The sequence below is a fragment of the Oncorhynchus gorbuscha genome, linkage group LG01, assembly GCF_021184085.1.
Source record: "Oncorhynchus gorbuscha isolate QuinsamMale2020 ecotype Even-year linkage group LG01, OgorEven_v1.0, whole genome shotgun sequence".
NCBI lineage: Eukaryota > Metazoa > Chordata > Actinopteri > Salmoniformes > Salmonidae > Oncorhynchus > Oncorhynchus gorbuscha.
In genome coordinates, this window is record NC_060173.1 from 109032535 (window position 1) to 109055242 (window position 22708).

General features: G+C 44.5%; 1 protein-coding gene across 1 annotated transcript in view; it reads right to left on the minus strand.

Moving 5' to 3' along the window:
* Window positions 1-579: 579 nt before the first annotated feature.
* The window catches only part of LOC123990829 (contactin-associated protein-like 5), a 36961-nt gene continuing 14832 nt past the window's right edge, over window positions 580-22708 (minus strand). The window contains exons 10-22 of the mRNA XM_046291758.1: window positions 22447-22566; window positions 20740-20940; window positions 18306-18462; window positions 17700-17827; window positions 17391-17561; window positions 16001-16219; window positions 13060-13299; window positions 11705-11929; window positions 11489-11622; window positions 9552-9639; window positions 7314-7514; window positions 6984-7058; window positions 580-2000 (exon numbers count right to left, since the gene is read on the minus strand). Coding sequence (XP_046147714.1) covers window positions 1759-2000; window positions 6984-7058; window positions 7314-7514; window positions 9552-9639; window positions 11489-11622; window positions 11705-11929; window positions 13060-13299; window positions 16001-16219; window positions 17391-17561; window positions 17700-17827; window positions 18306-18462; window positions 20740-20940; window positions 22447-22566 — 2201 coding nt within the window. The 3' untranslated portion in view covers window positions 580-1758. The remainder of the gene's footprint in view (window positions 2001-6983; window positions 7059-7313; window positions 7515-9551; window positions 9640-11488; window positions 11623-11704; window positions 11930-13059; window positions 13300-16000; window positions 16220-17390; window positions 17562-17699; window positions 17828-18305; window positions 18463-20739; window positions 20941-22446; window positions 22567-22708) is intronic.

Here is a 22708-nt window from a genome sequence, read left to right on the forward strand (position 1 = left end):
TGAAATGTGGGACCAGCACTGAACAGGTTGTGTTTATATTCAGCATTACCATTTCTCCCGAAAGTGGAATAACTGCTCTGATTCTCTGCATGAAACAAGAGGCGTGCTTCCCCCGCGCTGAAAGAGTGGCAGACGCTGCCGAACTAGTAGTCAGAAGTCAGATGAGTATTCTATGGTTTCAGACTGCACTCTATCCCTGCTCTTCGAAAGAGAAAGTGATGTATTTTTAAGGTTGGTGCATCAATAGAGTGGTGTTTGAACTAGGGGATTCTTTTATATCCACAGTGACATTTAAGATGACTCATTGAATTGTTCTATTTCCAACTGACTGTATCATACCTCTATTGAGCATGTAAATTTGCCTGGAGGATCACGAGAGTTTAGATGAGGACACAGGGCATTTTAAATCATGCATTGGACATTGATTTTTACAATCAACACATTTTCAATGTAAGTTACTATATTTCGGGAAGATCAGATTGACTTGCAAAGCTCAGAATTTTAATTGACATCACAGTCAACTGAACTAATTACAAGGAATGGGAATAAGCCACGTTACAACATATAATTAATAAAATCTTCAATTTATTAATAAATATACATCTATACAATATATCTGTACAACTGCAACTATACACAACATAAATAAGTTAAAGGTAAATCAATTTCAAATATTGTTATAATCAGAAAAACCTGATTAGAGATCCTCTCTTCATACACACCTTTGTGACTTTAACTTTATCACAACCATACATTGATTAAAATGGCAGATGTGTTAAGGTAAATTCCAGTCACAGGCATTTCCCTAAAGGATAGGATCTGGCCCTATCAGGCTGTTATGTTTCGTCTTTTTGTTGTTGTTGTGTGAAACACATACATCAGTGACTTTACCTGGCGGAACAAACTCATCTTTCTACTTTACAGCAAAATGTTTCACCTTTGAGCATTATCCATCTTTGAAACATTACTTAGATAAATGACAACATTGTGTAATACACCAAATTACACCATCCATTTGTTATAGACTTGAACAGATGATGATTACAGTACAGGTGGTTCATGTTCAGATCTATGTTTCCCTTAGCACATAAAGGAAACACAAATGAACACTAATTAATTTAAACAAAGATCTAAAGGGTTTAGAAAAAAGGAGGTTAAAACAACATGAAGAGGCACTCTAACAGAAGGCAGTAAAGTCCTTCATTCTTTCATTCTCTCATTTCAATGTTCCGTCATTGCCACACGGCAGAGTTCACAGTTCACATACATGCTTAACCTACATCTTTCAGATGTCATTTAGGACATTCCACAGAACGATGTGGAAAATCTTGAAGAATATTGGGGGTCACAAGAAGAATGATGTCTTCAGGAGTTTGTACGACACATTCAGATGGTGTGACAGGTGACATTCAATGTTCTCATGGTTCCTTCCCTTCTTTGTCTCGGTCCTTTCCTCTGCTGGTTGAGAGATTGTTCCGAAAACACACCTGCATATTCGCTCCATATTGTCTGACAGTTTTACTGACCACATGATACACCTACAGCCCTAAACACCTGCTAAACGTGTAGTCCACTACATACATGTTTTGTAATAATCGGACAATGGGCAAATTCCCGAGCAGAATCCCTGGAGAAGGGTTCTGGGCTCGGACTCTTGGCCATTTTCTTGTCCGGAATTCTGCAGTGACATCTCCACCTCCCAATCCACTTTCAGAGGAGAGGCCTTCCCTGATGACCAGGGGACTGGGACACAGGTGTTCAGATGTAGTACTCCCTGTTGTCATTGAAGGTGGAGCTATGACTGTCATGGAGGTGGAACTCTGTCCGGTAGGCTGTTTCTGCACGGTAGGCTGCTTCTCTCCGGTAGGCTGTTTCCAGGTTAGTCGGGTGCTCCTTCTCCTTGATGCTGGCGTCTCTCTGGGCCTGCCGATGCTGGTACAGGAAACGGGTCATCACCGCCACTACACACAGAGTGATGAAGACTACTGCTGTCACCACACCTGCGGGGGAGCAAGGGCAGCCATCTTTATTGGACTACAGAGGAAGTTCTTTAGTGGACTATATAATAAGTTATTTAGTGGACTACAGAGGAAGATCTTTAGTGGACTACAGAGGAAGATCTTTAGTGGACTACAGAGGAAGATCTTTAGTGGACTACAGAGGAAGTTCTTTAGTGGACTACAGAGGAAGTTCTTTAGTGGACTACAGAGGAAGATCTTTAGTGGACTACAGAGGAAGTTCTTTCAGTTGTGAGGATTTGACAGATTTCTATATTATTTATTAAGTATTTATTAATTTAGCTGTTTAGACTCAGAAAAAGTACATTTCATATTAATTTAACTGGCACTGAGATAATTGTGAGCTAAAACTTAAAATCCCTTGCCAAATATGTTTCTTACACTTCAAGAATTTACGGTAACACTTTATTTGGCACCTAGTGTCAGAACACGTTATGACACGGTCATAACCATGTCATAATATTTCATAAGAGCTGACATTATCTGTCATAACGCTGTCATGATATGGTCATGACACACATTTAGACGTGTTGTGACATATTGCAATATTTTATGGCTGCTTATGACACCTACATAAGAGTGTCAAAGCCCACAAATCCTACCACACAAGGCAAACCATTCCATTCTACTTATAAATAATATGTTATATAACATTTCTCAAAACGGGCCATTTTATTTCCATTGTAATTGTGCACACACTGATGTCAAACATGTGCCTAGCCCAGTGCTGTGTTGACGGGGATGAATATTGGAGCAGGGCAAAACACCCCTTTTGGGACTTATGACTGACATGTGGTCATGTACGTGATAGGCCCATATGGCTTACAGTATATAATCACCCGTAATAATAAACAGAAGAGTTTTGCCTGGACACTTTTTAAAAGACGATTACAGAATGATCATGCCCCCCGTATTTCTTGCTCAATTCTTAAAATGAAGCACATTAATCCGCTTTACAACGTGTTAAAACAAACATTTAAAACATTTTTTTTAACCTTGATAATAAAGCAATCTATGCATCATCGCGTTTGCAGACTTATGTAAGATAGTCTACTATTCGTAATGTGATGAGTAGATTGCATAGTCATAATTTAGGCTAATAATCTAAATCAATCAATGTTCGCTAAAAAAGTATGTAGCATAGAGTAGGCCTAGGCTGTGTATCAGATTGTCACGCCCTGACCATAGAGAGCTTTTATTCTCTATGTTGGTTAGGTTGAGGTGTGACGAGGGTGGGTCATCTAGGTCATTATATTTCTATGTAGGCCTGGTATGGTTCCCAATCAGAGACAGCTTTAGGCAGCCATTTCCCCTTTGTGGGATCTTGACATTGTATAGTTGCCTGTGAGCACTATAGCAGCTTCACGTTTCATTGTGTTATTTATTGTTTTGTTTTGCTGTAAGTTTCACCTAGTAATAAAAAGATGTGGAACCCAGATTACGCTGAGCTTTGGTCCAGTTATTCTAACGACCGTGACACAGATACGTTTCTTCTTTATTTGCATTGGAAAAATGTGGCCTTTCATAACCCCATTTCATGGAGTACTACAACATTTTATATGACTGGAGACATGAGCCGCATCTTTTTTAATATGACACATTACAGGGAAGCCTACTCTGCTGACACCGACAAGCAGATCAATAAAACAACTCTGTCCATATAATAGGCCTACGAGAAGGGGAGACACAAATATAATATGACGTCCATCTAAACTGGAGGAGGAAATTATTGTCAAACAACAAACTTTTAAGTAGCACTGACCCAACAATGATAAGTAGTGAATATGCACAGTGGCACACTCAGCGGAGATATTGCCAATGCTCTCTGCTGGTGCAAATAAGATTTTGATAACAGAAATATTAGGTTTTCATGTTCCTCTCTTTACAGCAATAACCATTTGATTTCCAAACTAGGTTTCCCTGAGATTGTATTTTGAAATATTTCAATATGCCTGGCTTGTCCTCTACTTTTCACAGACAGTCGCAACACAATAATCTCCCCAAATTGCGTGCACCGTTTTTCCTTCTGACTGTAGGCAATACGATTTAATAAAACAAAGAAGAAGCTAATGATCCTCTGTGGCCAAATCATGCTTATTAAGTAGCCAATTTATTAACAATTGTATTTATTTCTGTATAGACAGGAGAAAGCGAATTAGGCTATATCATTTTGGCAATTTAACTGAATTTACATTAGCAAAAGTTTAGCTTCCCCTAGCATTATGGACACACTGCCTATGCTTACATATTAAAGAGGTAACCACACGTAACATCCCTATTCGATTGCAGGCTACGGATTATGTTTTTTTGTGGCCCATTATAAATAGAAATTAATCTTGATGGGTGGGAATATTATCAAGTGCATGTCAAATTGTTTATGTTGATGTGAATGAATTGTCAATGACCAGAGTTATTTGCACGAGCACCACAGCCCTGGGTGAGCATACATTTACGCACTGATGGGGCCTTTATCTGATGGTCAGTCTCAGCGCAGGGTCCGCCTCTCAACACCCTTTGCTCTCCCTTTCCTCAATGACCAAATAGGGACACCATCTTCCAGCTGTTAACAAAACTAGAGTTGTACTGTATTATTTATGCTTCATGCACAAATTCATGTTGTTTCTCTTATGATCAGAGAAAATGAAATATTCCTCAATTTAAAAAAAATACCAAAGCTGCTAAAAATAACGCAAGCTCATCGATACACTTTCCAACTCATTCATTGCAGCTGCAGTGCTTGTTGTAGTGCAAGTGGAAGTAGTGTGAAGGTAGATTTTTATGGAGTATAAAAGTGTTGAATAGAAAGTGTTGACAGTGCTGAAAACGTAAACATGAACTCACTCGTAAAAACAGCAGCTCTTTGTTGTAATTGTTGACAGTCTCTAAAAGTTTGGAAATCTCACATCAACTTTGCTGTATCTTTCTTTTTACGCCTGCTACGTTACTGCAGACACAATAATCTGAGCCATCCAATTGGTCAGTGGAAGGCTTATAGTCCACTTGAATTGCTCCCCAACGGGAAGGCTGAGTTTGTGCCTTGAGACATATGAGGCGGTTCAAAACGGGAACACGTTTTATACCCGGCACGACACAAATTAAAGAAATAGGAACGCACGGCTTATCTTTGGGTTTTCACAGAAATGTTTGGCAATCGACAAAGAATGCCTTGGAGCTCAACCAGTCAATCGTGATCGACCCTTTGGTGACCACTTAACTAGATGGTAACTAACTGTTAGCTAGCTAGCTACATGAATAGTTGACAGCTAGCTTTAGCTATGTTATGAAAACATTGAGAAAACTGGATTGTAATTTATTTGATAATGTGTGAAAGTGTTTGCTATTGCCATAATATATTTGGTATAACGTTTTAGTTTTCAGCTTTCTTTAGTGGTGTCACTGCATTGTAGCATACTCTATTCTAATTTCTGTCTTTACTTAGTATAGCATCTACTGCATCCAGGAGTGGCGGTGAAGACCTTGAGGGAGGCTACAGAAACAAACTTTCAAATGAAAGGAACCTTCTTCACAGGGAAAAAAACAGATTTGAATAAAAAATACAATTTAGGAGTTAAATCCTTGATGTTGTAATTTATTCTTTACAGTCTTGTTTTTTTTGTTCATTGTATTTTGAAAAACTTGTAGAAAACACACTTTATGACACTATCATGAAGCATTATGACCATCCTAATCATATAAGCCAGATGGACCTATCACGTACATGCCCTAATGTCAGTCATCAGTCACAAAGAGGGTGTCTTGTCCTGCTCCTGAAATCTGCTCCTGCATTCATCCCAGTCATCAGCAACAGAGCATTGGGGTATGTGCATGTCTGACATCAATGTGTGCGCAATTACAATGATAACTTAATATGGTCAATAACAGAAAAAGTTCTATAAGATAAACATACTGTTTACAAGTAGCCGATGGTGTAATGGATTGTTTTGCCTTGTGTGGTAGGTTTTGTGGGTTTTGACACTCTTATGTAGGTGTCATAACGAGCCATAAAATAATGCAGTATATGTCACAACAGATCTAAATATGAGTCATGACCATATTACGACATATTATGACACTAGGTGTCAAATAAAGCGTTCCCAAATTTAATTAGGAATGGTATTCGGTCTTCATTTTTCCCTTTTTTTTAATCCTTGGTCCTTCTGTAGCTCAGTTGGTAGAGCATGGCGCTTGTAAAGCCAGTGTAGTGGGTTCGATCCCTGGGACCACCCATACGTAGAATGTATGCACACATGACTGTAAGTCGCTTTGGATAAAAGCGTCTGCTAAATGGCATATATTATTATTATTATTATATTATCCATTAGCTTCATTATCTACAAACATATCTGACTTAAAGTCAATTCGTAAGACCTTTTAAATCAAATCAAATTGTATGTCACATGCGCCGAATACAACAGGTGTAGTAGACCTTACCCGTGAAAAGCTTACTTACAAGCCCATAACCAACAATGCAGTTCAAGAAAGAGTTAAGAAAATATTTACTAAATAAATAAACTAAAGTAAAAAATAAATAAATAAAGTAACAAGATATATACATACCAATAACGAGGCTATATAAAAGGGGTACCGGTACTGAGTTAATGTGCAGGGGTACAGGTTAGTCGAGGTCATTTGTAAAGTGACTATGCATAGATAAGGAGTGTCTGAGTGGCCATTTGATTAACTGTTCAGCAGTCTTATGGCTTGGGGGTAGAAGCTGTTAATGAGCCTTTTGGACCTAGACTTACTTTACAGTGCAAATAACAGCCCTTCTGGGTAATTACTTTGGAAGTCTCTCCAGTGCTGGAAATGTCTAAATTGTGCCATGTTATCCTGTCCTGACAGACACACATTATTCCAAGAAAACGTCTGAGGAGAGAGCAAGAGGCAGAGATAGCCGGGGCTCATTTCACAGGACACTGACTTTGGCAATTGAGCACTTTAACAACTCTGAATTGGAAATCTCACCTCCAATTACCGCATAGTTGCTTTGTGAAGCGTTCCTTAATGGCCCCCTGCCTCTGCCGACTGTCTCTGAATGATCTACCGGAAGAGGGAAGAGAGTGCGGTGACATCATGAGGAATGTATTACATCATTGATCTGTCATTTGTTTGAGGACAGGGGACCGACAAAACAATGAGCAACGTTCCCTTGGGAACCGTCATTGTGACAATGGAAGAATCTGTAGACTGAAAACTCTATCCGGGCTTCTGTGTTGACAGTGTACAATATTAAAATGTTAGACGACATCGTCCACAGAAATACAGTATATTCTGAATACATTCTACATTCCTCACCTGACTGAGAGTGAAATATTGTTGAATCAGCCAGCGCACCACAGTTAGACTCCACCAAGTGACCCCGTACGCTGACCAATGAGCTGGCACGGTTCAGTAGCGCTGCCTTCAGTGGAGCCATGTGATTGAACTGGACTGAGGACAGGCAGCCAATGAAGCCCTTAGATCCTGCCCGCATCACTTCCTCATCCATAGTGTCAACTATGTAAACAACAAGGAAGGTACTAATCAAACTCACAGATTTACCTGATTAATCAGAATGGTAATAAAGGAATCCAACGTCCACAACGACATTGACTAATGCACATGTTGAGTAGCATCCCTCAAAGCAATCTCTCTCTTTGTCAATGTGAGATAGCATGAACCACTGAACAGGCCCTCTTGAGACTGTATGTCAATTGTCCCTGCTTGTTGTGTTCAATGAGACAGTCGGTAAATATATATGAACTCTATACAAATCCAATTAGAGCTCCACTAAAATCAAGTCCAAAGATGATTTGTTCACATGCGCTGAATACAACAGGTATTCCAACAGTGCAGTTTTAATAAAAATAAGTTAAGAAAATATTTACTAAATAAAGTAAAGTAAAAAAAACAACAGTAAAATAACAATAACGAGGCTATGTACATATCTATGTACAGGAGGTACCGAGTCAATGTGCTGGGGGTACAGATTAGTCAAGGACAATCAATTCATTTCAACATTTCTCAGCATTTGCAGTAAATGAATCATAACAACTGCCAAATCTGTAGATAGGATGCTGGCTGCTTAGAGCGCTTGAATATCATTAAATCAGAGATACGAGCTCTGAAAGCAATCTGTAGATAGGATGCTGGCTGCTTAGAGCGCTTGAATATCATTAAATCAGAGATACGAGCTCTGAAAGCAATCTGTAGATAGGATGGTGGCTGCTTAGAGCGCTTGAATATCATTAAATCAGAGATACGAGCTCTGAAAGCAATTTGCTATTTTGATTTGTGTTAAGGACAAGAGTAGATGGGCATAAGATACAAGAGAGATCAGTGTGTGCTGGTAATTTGTCTAAAGATATTAGATATTTAAATATAATGGAGCCAATCAGACCACGAGGGTCAACATTCAACAGCTTCTTCCCTTTAAAGTAATATTGTATCTATTTGGTTTGAAATCTATAATTACCATACTTCCCATAGGGGGCAATTTACTGTACAGGAAGTAGTGTAATTGACCCCCAAAAAGTGTAACGATGATCATCGCCACCATGTTCATCATTGGTCTTTGTTTGTGGTGCTGCAGCATTCCTTTTGACTTAATAGATCCCTAGGAGACATAACCCAGCCAAGAATGTCTTTCCTTTCATCCTGCAGAAAACACATTGTAAGTAGTGGATGCTGTTGTGCTGTGCTGGAGTCATATGAATACAGTATGTGTGAAAGATAGAACAGGCATACTCTAGAGGGAATGGAACTTTTGTCCTGTATACAATAACCCAGATTTACATAATGTGGTTTAGATTTTGTGTGTTTAACTTTACTTTCATGACTTTTCATGAGTTTGATGAAAAATTGGAAACCATTTAAAATGATTGATGCTTAGGCCTGCCTATGTTCAGTATTTTTGATTCAATCATTCTAAATATCTAATACATCGTCAACGATCAATGTCTTAAAGACAGCATCTATTCGTACATATATGCACCCTCATCCCATAGGAGATCCCCAGCACCTTAATGATCAAATGAATACATTTGTTTTGAAATGCAAAAATGATGTTTCAATTAGCATAGATTTACTCGTTCCCTAAACTATTGTGAATCTCTGTGTTAGATAAATTACGCTTGGTTTACTTAACAGTTCCATTTATCTCCTGACTAATGTTTGAAGTGATAACCTTGAGTACAATACTCCCAAGATTTGTGATGCGTGCAATATGTGAAACAGATTATTAGACAGATACCCTGTCCTGGTGGGGTGGCTGACAACCCTCCGAATCAGCCTGTCAAATCTAGATCAGATGCGAGAAGTGATTATTTGACCAAATCTAGAGCTTAGATTGTCTATATCAAGTTAGATCACAGACACGACTCGTCTAGCTCTTCCAGCTTACAAGCTTTGCCTTAATTGCAAAGACTGATTCTTCTAAGCCCTGCACTGTGGTAGGCTGTTCATTTACAGTAAAAACCATGACAGTAGCCTCCAGTCATTTAATCATTTCAAACTACCTCAACAAACACGTCCTCATTTCTCTGGTGGGCTCACCTGTGACCTTCCCCAAGGTCAATGATTTGATGGAGATGAACTCTGTGTCTGATGACAGGCTGTACTTTAGGTTCATGTCCTTGTCAATCTAGTGGATAGGGAAAAAAGGACATGGAGGTGTGAAGAACACACACAACCCTCCTGCTCCTCACCCTCGTTACGCCCTGCTCCTCACTCTCCTGCTCCTCACCCTCCTACTCCTCACCCTCTTCACCCCCTAATCCTCACACTCTTCACTAGCCTACTCCTCACACTCTTCACTAGCCTACTCCTCACACTCTTCACTAGCCTACTCCTCACACTCTTCACTAGCCTACTCCTCACACTCTTCACTAGCCTACTCCTCACCCTCCTCACCCCCTACTCCTCACCCTCTTCACCCCCTACTCCTCACCCTCTTCACTCCCTACTCCTCACCCTCCTACTCCTACTGCCCCCCTTCACCTCCCCTGCCCTCACTCCTCACCCTCTTCACCCCCTACTCCTCACCCTCTTCACCCCACCCTACTCCCTCACCCTCTTGTCTCTCCCCTGCTTCTCACCCTCTTCTATCTCCCCTGCTCCTCACACTCTTCTCTCTCCCCTGCTCCTCACCCTCCTCAATCTCTACTGTTCCTCACCCTATTCTCTCTCCCCTGCTCCTCATCCTCTTCTCTCTCCCCTGATCCTCACCCTCTTCACCCCCTACTCCTCACCCTCTTCACCCCCTACTCCTCACCCTCTTCACCCCCTACTCCTCACCCTCTTCACCCCCTACTCCTTACCCTCTTCATCCCCTACTCCTCACCCTCTTCACCACCTACTCCTCACCCTCTTCTCTCTCCCCTGCTTCTCTCCCTCTTCTATCTCCCCTGCTCCTCACCCAGTTCTCTCTCCCCTGCTCTTCACCCTATTTTCTCTCCCCTGCTCTTCACCCTCTTCTATCTCCCCTGCTCCTCACCCGGTTCTCTCTCCCCTGCTCTTCACCCTATTCTCTCTCCCCTGCTCCTCACCCTATTCTCTCTCCCCTGCTCCTCACCCTATTCTTTCTCTGATGCTCCTCATCCTATTCTCTCTCCCCTGCTCCTCACCTTATTCTCTCTCCCCTGCTCCTCACCCTATTCTCTCTCCCCTGCTCCTCACCCTATTCTCTCTCCCCTGCTCCTCACCCTCTTCACTCTCCCCTGCTCCTCATCCTATTCTCTCTCCCCTGCTCCTCACCCTATTCTCTCTCCCCTGCTCCTCACCCTCTTCACTCTCCCCTGCTCCTCACCCTATTCTCTCTCCCCTGCTCCTCACCCTATTCTTTCTCCCCTGCTCCTCATCCTATTCTCTCTCCCCTGCTCCTCACCCTATTCTTTCTCCCTTGCTCCTCATCCTATTCTCTCTCCCCTGCTCCTCACCCTATTCTCTCTCCCCTGCTCCTCACCCTATTCTTTCTCCCCTGCTCCTCATCCTATTCTCTCTCCCCTGCTCCTCACCTTATTCTCTCTAATCCTGCTCCTCAGCCTATTCTCTCTCCCCTGCTCCTCACCCTATTATTTCTCCCCTGCTCCTCACCCTATTCTCTCTCCCCTGCTCCTCACCCTCTTCACTCTCCCCTGCTCCTCACCCTATTCTCTCTCCCCTGCTCCTCACCCGGTTCTCTCTCCCCTGCTCTTCACCCTATTCTCTCTCCCCTGCTCCTCACCCTATTCTCTCTCCCCTGCTCTTCACCCTCTTCTCTCTCCCCTGCTCCTCACCCTATTCTCTCTCCCCTGCTCCTCACGCTATTCTCTCTCCCCTGCTCCTCACCCTATTCTCTCTCCCCTGCTCCTCACCCTCTTCACTCTCCCCTGCTCCTCACCTTATTCTCCCTCCCCTGCTCCTCACCCTCTCCTGTTCCTACATTTCTATTTCATACCTCAAATGTAGAAATCCCATTTGTTGTAAAAGTCCCATATTTATCCTTTGCTCACCTGTAGGTAGACGTCTTTTCCCTCACGGTGGATTCTGATACGGTGGAGGCGTCCGTCTGCCAGGCTGGAGGGTCTGGGACTGAACACATCTGGTCTCCTGTCCACATGGAGATGGTACCAGATCTGGATACTCCCTGTAGACCACAACACAAGCTGGGTTAAACTGTGAATTCAAAGGGTTGAAGCCTACCTTGATAATCCTAGACGTGTCCCTACCGTTGCGTGCCAGGATGACTGCTATGTACTGCTGGCTGAAGGTGCTGACAGTGAGCAGCATGGCAGGGCTCTGTGTGGTCATGAAGATGAAAGCCATGTTCTCTCTGGCCCTGCTGTTCCCTCTGTAGACACTGGAGGCCTGGAAGCTCCTATTCTGCATCACAGAGAAAGGCTCCTGGAAGGTGTAGGTCACCGACGACTCTCTGTTAAACGACACAGACACCTCTGTAGGGACAGGGAGAGAGAGCATGGGTTAGGTAATGTATTTTATCATGGGTGACAGTCCAGCACAATATGGTCCTCTCTTACTTGTTGCTAGCCATCATGCTACAGTAACTACCCCAGAGGCAGCAACTTAAATAGCATCTGCCATTCTGCTAATATGTTTATGGCCATCTAAAAGTAAAAAGAAAAATGTTTAAAAAAATAACAATATTGTGTAAGTTCTGTGTTCCAGATGCTACGGTAGTGGGATTGGATCAAAGTGAGACTATTGTATTTCAGACCAGTGGAAGATTTCAGGCTTGTCTGCTCCATGATAATGGAGGCCTAGATTAGTGTGAATGTGAGAGCAGAGACAGACCAAAGACAGCGGAGGATGAAGGATCTGTCATCTCATCTCATCCCTCTTTGATCTCTTCTTCAGATGGACTCCAATCTGCACTCTGCCACTGATCTCAACACCTCTACTTCAATACTTCAAGAGCAAGTGAACATTAGGACTGAGGATAAGATCTTGATAAGATCTTTGGCCTAAGATCTTTGCTGGCATCGAATATTTCACTTGAAAACACTAAATATTCAAGGTTTTCATCACCTCTGAGCGACGTTAGATTTCTGTAAAAGGGCTGTCGTGACACAGCTCTATGTTAGTCAACTTCTCCTGACTGCAGCAGATTGCACTTGGCGAGGGAACTTCTCCAGACTGCAGCAGATTGCACTTGGCGAGGGAACTTCTCCTGACTGCAGCAGATTGCACTTGGCGAGGGAACTTCTCCTGACTGCAGCAGATTGCACTTGGCGAGGGAACTTCTCCTGACTGCAGCAGATTGCACTTGGCGAGGGAACTTCTCCTGACTGCAGCAGATTGCACTTGGCGAGGGAACTTCTCCTGACTGCAGCAGATTGCACTTGGCGAGGGAACTTCTCCAGACTGCAGCAGATTGCACTTGGCGAGGGAACTTTCCCCCAGCTGTTAGAAATGATACTATACAAACTGGAAGTGCATGTTTTGTACGTACACTTGAAGTTAAAGGTTAGAATCGTAGATTCAGCATCAGAATGAATAGATGAAACAACATTACAGCTAAATTAACCCCTTAACCTCTGTGATGGAGTTACTATGCTTTTCACACCTTCCTTGCAGGAGGGCCCCCCATAGGCAGACTGAGAGCAGTCACAGATGTAGCCGCTGTTCTTCTCAATGCACCTCCCGCTGTTGTGGCAGAGACTGCTGGAGCCACTGCAGTGGCCGGGGCAGCCAGCGCTCACCCCCGGGGTCATCTTAGCCCGCTCCTCCAGGTTAAAGTTCACACCGTTTATAGTCAGAGTTCTGATGCAACCCAAGAAGCCCCTCTGCCTAGCCGCCGTTCCCCCTGGAGGAGAGACGACAGGTTATAACTAGTTCATATGTTTATTACAGTGTTATAACACAATTAGTATATAAAGCATCACATTCTACTGAGTACCAGCTGCTGTTCCCCCTGGAGGAGGGACGACAGGTTATAACTAGTTCATAATGCCTGTTACAATGTTACAACCAGACCTGGGTTCAAATCATATTTCAGGTATTCAGGTATCGGGCGGCAGGGTAGCCTAGTGGTTAGAGCGTTGGACTAGTAACCGATAGGTTGCAAGTTCAAATCCACAAGCTGACAAGGTACAAATCTGTCCTTCTGCCCCGTCATTGAAACGGCCTAGGAATAAGAGTTTGTTCTTAACTGACTTGCCTAGTTAAATAAAGGTAAAAAAATAATTGACGCTGGGCCAATTGTGAGCCACCCAATGGGACTTCCAGGATGTGATGCAGCCTGGATTCCAATCAGGGACTACAGTGACTGCATATGCACTGAGATGCAGTGTCTTAAACCGCTGCGCCACTCGGGAGCCAAACAATGGTGGAGATGCCAGGGATTGAAACAGAGACCACATACATAAAAGTACTTGCTTTGTATTTTAAAATACTGTATTAGTTACAACTCATTTATATGGTTTATATGGTAACACATTTAGAACTGCTCTATGTACATATTAATCCACAGAGGGGCTGTTAACACTAGCTCTACCAACACACAGCTGGCTGATGAGACTGAGGCTATGAGGCCAGCTCTAACAACACACAGCTGGCTGATGAGACTGAGACTATGAGGCCAGCCCTACCAACACACAGCTGGCTGATGAGACTGAGGCTATGAGGACAGCTCTACCAACACACAGCTGGCTGATGAGACTGAGACTATGAGGACAGCTCTACCAACACACAGCTGGCTGATGAGACTGAGACTATGAGGCCAGCCCTACCAACACACAGCTGGCTGATGAGACTGAGACTATGAGGACAGCTCTACCAACACACAGCTGGCTGATGAGACTGAGACTATGAGGACAGCTCTACCAACACACAGCTGGCTGATGAGACTGAGGCTATGAGGACAGCTCTACCAACACACAGCTGGCTGATGAGACTGAGACTATGAGGCCAGGCCAGCCCTACCAACACACAGCTGGCTGATGAGACTGAGACTATGAGGACAGCTCTACCAACACACAGCTGGCTGATGAGACTGAGACTATGAGGACAGCTCTACCAACACACAGCTGGCTGATGAGACTGAGGCTATGAGGACAGCTCTACCAACACACAGCTGGCTGATGAGACTGAGACTATGAGGCCAGGCCAGCCCTACCAACACACAGCTGGCTGATGAGACTGAGACTATGAGGACAGCTCTACCAACACACAGCTGGCTGATGAGACTGAGACTATGAGGCCAGCCCTACCAACACACAGCTGGCTGATGAGACTGAGACTATGAGGCCAGCCCTACCAACACACAGCTGGCTGATGAGACTGAGACTATGAGGCCAGCCCTACCAACACACAGCTGGCTGATGAGACTGAGACTATGAGGCCAGCTCTACCAACACACAGCTGGCTGATGAGACTGAGACTATGAGGCCAGCCCTACCAACACACAGCTGGCTGATAAGACTGAGACTAATGAGGCAGCTCTACCAACACACAGCTGGCTGATGAGACTGAGACTATGAGGCCAGCTCTACCAACACACAGCTGGCTGATGAGACTGAGACTATGAGGCCAGCCCTACCAACACACAGCTGGCTGATGAGACTGAGACTATGAGGCCAGCCCTACCAACACACAGCTGGCTGATGAGACTGAGACTATGAGGCCAGCTCTACCAACACACAGCTGGCTGATGAGACTGAAACTAAGGCTATGAGGCCAGGCCAGCCCTACCAACACACAGCTGGCTGATGAGACTGAGACTATGAGGCCAGCTCTACCAACACACAGCTGGCTGATGAGACTGAGACTATGAGGATAAGCCCTACCAACACACAGCTGGCTGATAAGACTGAGACTAATGAGGCCAGCTCTACCAACACACAGCTGACTGATGAGACTGAGGCTATGAGGACAGCCCTACCAACACACAGCTGGCTGATAAAACTGAGACTATGAGGCCAGCCCAACCAACACACAGCTGGCTGATGCAACTGAGACTATGAGGCCAGCCCTACCAACACACAGCTGGCTGATGAGACTGAGACTATGAGGCCAGCTCTACCAACACACAGCTGGCTGATGAGACTGAAACTAAGGCTATGAGGCCAGCCCAACCAACACACAGCTGGCTGATGCAACTGAGACTATGAGGCCAGCCCTACCAACACACAGCTGGCTGATGAGACTGAGACTATGAGGCCAGCTCTACCAACACACAGCTGGCTGATGAGACTGAGACTATGAGGCCAGCCCAACCAACACACAGCTGGCTGGGACTGAGACTATGAGGCCAGCTCTACCAACACACAGCTGGCTGTTGAGACTGAGACTATGAGGCCAGCCCTACCAACACACAGCTGGCTGATGAGACTGAAACTAAGGCTATGAGGCCAGGCCAGCCCTACCAACACACAGCTGGCTGTTGAGACTGAGACTATGGGGCTGGTCCTACCCACAAACAGCTGGCTGTTGAGACTGAGACTATGAGGCTGGTCCTACCAACACACAGCTGGCTGTTGAGACTGAGACTATGAGGCTGGTCCTACCCACAAACAGCTGGCTGTTGAGCCGGAGGCGGAGGTGTCCCTCAGATGGAGCTTCCAGGAAGCGCAGGGGTAGCTGGTCCACCTGCAGGGAGGCCTCCTTCACGCTGCGCTCCGCCCTCACATAGTGCCACTGCCTGTCATTCAGGGGCATGTGGGACTTAATGGCCAGGACCACCGGCCCGTTTCCCACATCAAAGGAGAACGTCACTGCGAATGGAGCTGGGGGAACAGAACGGGGACACAAGCTGACAGTCATTCAGGTTAGTAGTGAATCTGAGACTCCTCTTTTCTATGGGACACCATTTCGTTCTGTGTCGATGAGATACAAATGTGATGCATTGATCTTCAAAGGCTTTATTTGTGACCAAATCTTTACACAATTTATTTTCTTGTTGGGGGGAGGCGGGGGCTATAGGTGCAATACACAAATTAATATAATTGAAAAGATAGCTTCCACCTGTATGTAAATAAAATAAATAAAAAGAAGTGAGCCTCCACCCCCAACCTCATCCTACGTCTCCATCCATCCATCCATCCAACCACAGTACCTTACAGTCATATTATATATGCATACACGCTGCACTTATTTCAGAGCTCCAAATGGAACATTACGAAAGACTTCAAGATAAGCTTTTACAGACTCATTTTGAACTCAAGACATTGCTAGCCAATACATTCACAATGTAGTTTGATCATTATTTTATTCAACAGCCGCTGTTTACATGGCTGCCAAGGAAAATGTTTTTAGAGGCTTGACAGCTTGATAACAGAGCACCGTGTGTGTCATTAGTATTACATTATGCAGCGCAGGTCAGGAGTGACAGCTTGATAACAGAGCACCGTGTGTGTCATTAGTATTACATTATGCAGCGCAGGTCAGGAGTGACAGCTTGATAACAGAGCACCGTGTGTGTCATTAGTATTACATTATGCAGCGCAGGTCAGGAGTGACATCTTGATAACAGAGCACCGTGTGTGTCATTAGTATTACATTATGCAGCGCAGGTCATGACATCTTGCACATTTTTCTAGCTGCATGTCAAATGTCGGCTACTGTAGCTGGGAAGTGCTTTCATCAGAAAACAGAATATTTATGATTTCAAACCACTGGCCTCCTCCAAATGGATCCTGGTGTGTGTGTGTGTGTGTGTGTGTGTGTGTGTGTGTGTGTGTGTGTGTGTGTGTGTGTGTGTGTGTGTGTGTGTGTGTGTGTGTGTGTGCGTGCGTGCGTGCGTGCGTGCGTGCGTGCGTGTGCGTGTGTGCGTGTGTGCGTGCGTGTGTGTGTGTACGTGTGTGCGTGCATGCGTGCGTGCGTGTGTGTGTGTGTGCGTGCGTGTGTGTGTGCGTGTGAGTGTGTGCATGTGCGTGCGAGTACGGCTAACAAACTCACAGCTGAGCTCCACTCTGATGAAGTCCTTGAGGCCCACGTTCTCCAGGAAGACTCCTGAGGGAGCGCTGGTCTTGAAGTAGAAGGAGATGTCAGCGCTGAGCTCTGCCTGGAGGGTGGGGAAGTGCAGGTAGGATGACTCCTGGTAGAAGGACGCTGCATTCCACACAGACTCTAGAAAACAGGAAATACACGTATTTTCTAAGTTTGAACACAGTCAATAGTTACTCAACATTTTGCCTGGAAAAACAAGGATGTTCAAAGGGACCATCTGTAAGATAAAAATGTTACAAAATAAAACAGTTCACCTACTGTCGCCATAACAACGCAGCGGGCCGATTCTGTAGAGCGCCTCAGAGCCAGTTCTGTTGGTGTCTCCAATCACGATCTCACTCACTGGTAAGTGCTCTTTGTAAGAAAGTACTCCAGTGTCATTAGCCCTGCAATAGACAGAGGGAGAGAAGCCTCTTAATTTCACTACTGATAAACTAATCCAATCCTCAGTCAGCATTGAAACTTCAGAATAAACCCTATAAAGATGGAGTGATCAAGGTCTGGACCGTATCTCAGGAGAAATGCAAAATTACATGGGGGAACACAGGGTGAGAATAAATGTTTAAAAAATAATGTACACAACAGAATTCTAGTTTAAAACAAATGATGTAATTAAGAATATTATCATAAGAACTGCAGTTGAATATGTTTTATAGTGATTTCTACCTTCGTATAGTAAATGTTTTCCAGCAGTTGAATTGTGATGAAGATATCCCTGTATTTAAAGTTCTATATGGAAAATAAGTAATGCGCCAAAAACATTTTCATTATGATCAAAAAGACAAACGCAAAGGTCTGTCCAGCCTTTATATTGATCAACGAACAGCCCAGTAGATACACAGAGAGACATATTTGCCTAGTTACCATGAGTCTGTGTCGGCATCACAGTTGCAGAAGTAGTTCATGTCCATGCAGTTCTCCTCCAGGCTGCAGGAGCACTGCTGAACACCTGGCAGGAAGCCTCCCCAGTAGGTCCGTCTCTCTCCACCCTGGTCCACCCACCAGGACAGAGGGCTGCCATCTGGACCAGTCACAGGATTACAATTAGGTCCACATGTAGAGAAACAGAATCTGCACAGTGAATGTGATTAGAGCCCTGGGAATCTTTTGGTATCCCATGGCATTGTGTCAATGAGTCCTCAGTGATGTCAGTTAGACTCGCAGGGCTCATTTCCTGGAGCATCTGTAAGTGGCCCTGCTACAGTCTTCTGTCCCACAACATGACTCTGCCTGAGAGACACTACAGGCCTGCAGGAAGTATCCTCTCAGTTCTCTGCATAGATATAGGCTTCTATCAACACAACATGACTCTGCCTGAGAGACACTACAGGCCTGCAGGAAGTATCCTCTCAGTTCTCTGCATAGATATAGGCTTCTATCAACACAACATGACTCTGCCTGAGAGACACTCCGGGCCTGCAGGAAGTATCCTCTCAGTTATCTGCATAGATATAGGCTTCTATCAACACAACATGGAACCTTCTAGAAGGACAACCATCTCTGCAGCACTCCACCAATCAGGCCTTTGTGGTAGAGTGGCCAGATGGAAGGCATTCTTCAGTAAAAAGGCACATGACAGCCCGCTTGGAGTTTGCTAAAAGGCACCTAAAGCGTCTCAGACCATGAGAAGCAAGATGAAACCAAGATTGAACTCTTTGGCACCATCCCTACGGTGAAGCATGGTGGTGGCAGCATCATGCTGAGATGTTTTTCAGCAGCAGGGGCTTGGAGACTAGTCAGGATCCAGGAAAAGATGAACGCAACAAAGTACTGAGAGATCCTTGATGAAAATCTCCCCAGGCTGAGGCGAAGATTCACCTTCCAACGACCCTAAGCACATAGCTAAGACAACGCAGGAGTCTCTGAATGTCCTTGAGTGGCCCAGGCAGAGCCCGGACTTGAACCCGATCGAACATCTCTGAGAGACCTGAAAATAGCTGTGCAACGACCCTAAGCACATAGCTAAGACAACGCAGGAGTCTCTGAATGTCCTTGAGTGGCCCAGGCAGAGCCCGGACTTGAACCCGATCGAACATCTCTGAGAGACCTGAAAATAGCTGTGCAGCGACGCTCCCCATCCAACCTGACAGAGCTTGAGAGGATCTGCAGAGAAGAATGGGAGAAACACCCCAAATACAGGTGTGCCAAGCTTGTAGCGTCATACCCAAGAAGACTTGAGGCTGTAATCGCTGCCAAAGGTGATTCAACAAAGTACTGAGTAAAGGGTATGAATACTTATGTAAATGTCATATTTCAGTTTTTTATTTTTAAAACATTTGCTAATTTCTGGAAACATGTTTTGCATTTATCATTAAGGAGTGTGTAGATTTATGAGGAAAAATAATAATTTAATCAATTTTAGAATAAGGCTGTAACGTACCAAAATGTGGATAAAATCAAGGGGTCTGAATACTTTCCGAATGCCCTGAAGATGAAACGGTATAATGAATCGAGAAGACGAGTCAAAATTACAGTGTCATTGTGGGATGCTAATTGGCCTTTTCTTGTCATATTACAAGCTGCAGCTGTTGCCTGTGCCCGACACTACAGACACATAATTAAACAAATGAAAATGACGAACAAATTAATAACAATCAAACATATTAAACTAATGTGAACCATATTCCATTAATGTGTGCAGGTTACACATTCATTACGGTGTGATGTATGAGTTCACAAAAATACACTTTTTAAATCATGCAAATTTACATAAATCCATTTGCCAAATTGGTCTAATAATTAACAATTATTGATCGCTATATTTATTGAACAGCTAAGTAACATGCTGTGTATGACAGAGGGGCTGAACATCATTGATCTTCAATAGAGAGAATATATGTGTTGAAGCACGACAGCCAGCAGAAAACAACCTACAGTATTCATGTTCCATCTGACACTGTTCATATATAGCCCATGAAATGACTTGTTTCCTGTCTCTTATTGATCCACTGTGAAAATTAACTTGTTTGTTTGCGCACACATGACAGCCAGGGAATCAGGGAATTCAGAACTTCATGAATCTTTCATGATTTAGGAGCAAATGTGGGATGCCTGGGAGACCGTTTGCTCTCAAAGCAATTGAAGATTGATGCTCAGAAACATGCTGGGCGGTAGCCTTTCAAGTTATTGCAAGATAATGGGATCAATGTTTAGAGGATTGAGCGTATATTCACACACTCTGGTCAGAGTCAGGTTCATTCTTAGAATACTAACCAGTCATATTATGGAACAGGTCCATCTGGGAACATGTCTAAGTTTGACTTTATAAGATGAACAGGATGCTATCAACCCAACTCACCTCTGGTGTTGAAGAGGCGGGACTTCCTGCAGCTGTATACTACTTCCTGTTGACACTGCTCTGACCCGGACACGAGGGCCATCAGTTGTTCAGGTGAGGCGCTGTAGTTAAACTTCATAATGTAGGGATTATGTAGTGTAGAACCTTGGACCCTGACTGGATCTGTGCTGTTGTGGGTCACTACTGTCCACACCTTGTTCTCTACAACACAACATAGAACAAAACACAAACCTGAAGACATTTTGACCTGTAACATGCTGTAAATGATGTGCAGAGCCGGTTGGTTGTATCATTGTGAACCTTTTGATTATAAAACCTTGGATACATTCACAAGCTTTGACTTAGTACAAGCCAATATCCAAATAAACATGTTGAATTAATGATTAGGTTGATTAAAAATGGGCTTCCTGCATGTACAGTAATCCACAGTCAAACATAAGACTTTCTGTAGGCTCTCTAACCAAGTGTGAATAGTTTGCATGATTCAATGAGGTGAGAACCTCTATTCATTACCATCCCCCCATTTGATGTACTATGGGGGAATTGGTGTTTACCTTGCCTGAGAGAAAATCCTCTTCCACTTTGTGATTATTCACATCCCAGGTTGTCAAGCTGAGAGTTATTTACATCTCTAATAGATTCTTTAATTGAGGTCAACCTGAGGCGACTCAATGCAAAATTATTAGGATTTGTGGAGGGCAAAAAAAAAGGCAAACATTGTGATATTGAGCCAGACTATCAACAGGCAGCTGCCAGACTATCAACAGGCAGCCAGCCAGCCACCCAGCCAGCCAGCCGGCCAGCCAACCACCCACCCACCCACCCACCCACCCACCCACCCACCCACCCACCCTCCCAGCCAGCCAGCCTCCCAGCCAGCCGGCCAGCCAACCACCCAGCCAGCCAACCAGCCAGCCAGCCAGCCAGCCAGCCAGCCAGCCAGCCAGCCAGCCAGCCAGCCTCCCAGCCAACCACCCAGCCAGCCAGCCAGCCAGCCAGCCAGCCTCCCAGCCAACCACCCAGCCAGCCAACCAGCCAGCCAGCCAGCCAGCCAGCCAGCCGGCCAGCCAACCAGCCAGCCAGCCAGCCAGCCAGCCAGCCAACCACCCAGCCAGCCAGCCAGCCAGCCAGCCACCCAGCCAGCCAGCCAGCCAGCCAACCACCAGCCAGCCAGCCAGCCAGCCAGCCAGCCAACCACCCAGCCAGCCAACCACCCAGCCAACCAGCCAGCCAGCCAGCCAGCCAGCCAAACAGCCTCCGTAATTACTTAAATGTTGCATTTACCTCCGTAAAGGTCAGAGCTGTAAGCTCATGACAGCAAGTAATGGATATTGTCTTGAGTGCCAGCGTTGAGGCATCAAGCTCTCATTCCTTTACTCCGTCTGTCAAAAGTCTAAAGCCCTGAAGACATGAGACACAGACATGAATCAGATCCTTGATCATTTTGTGTATTCACTTTTTTCCCCCACTTTTTTAGTAACTTTGCACACTTTTACACAAATACGTTCTTATTTACAGCAGAGATTTACCCAAATATTTATTTGAAGCTCTCATTGTAACCAACGGGCAGGTCCATATTGAGTAACCCTAATGATTTTCCACATGATAGCTTGGCTGCCAGTTGTGCTGTGGGTCAAAGCAATGTGATCTGTCAGTGACTGAATCGGATATTTTTTACCAAAACTGGGGGCCCCGGTGGAAGCTCACCTGTCATGTTGCAGTAGACTTGTGTGGGCGCCAGTGGACCACTGCCATCTGGATCAATGGAGAAGTAGCCTGAGGAGCTGCCAGTCAGACGGTAGGCCTCACATGATGCCTCATAGATGGCTACAGAGGAACACAGGGAAACATCATGCCTCATAGATGGCTACAGAGGAACACAGGGAAACATGACGTCTCATAGATGGCTACAGAGGAACACAGGGAAACATCATGACTCGTAGATGGCTACAGAGGAACACAGAGAAAT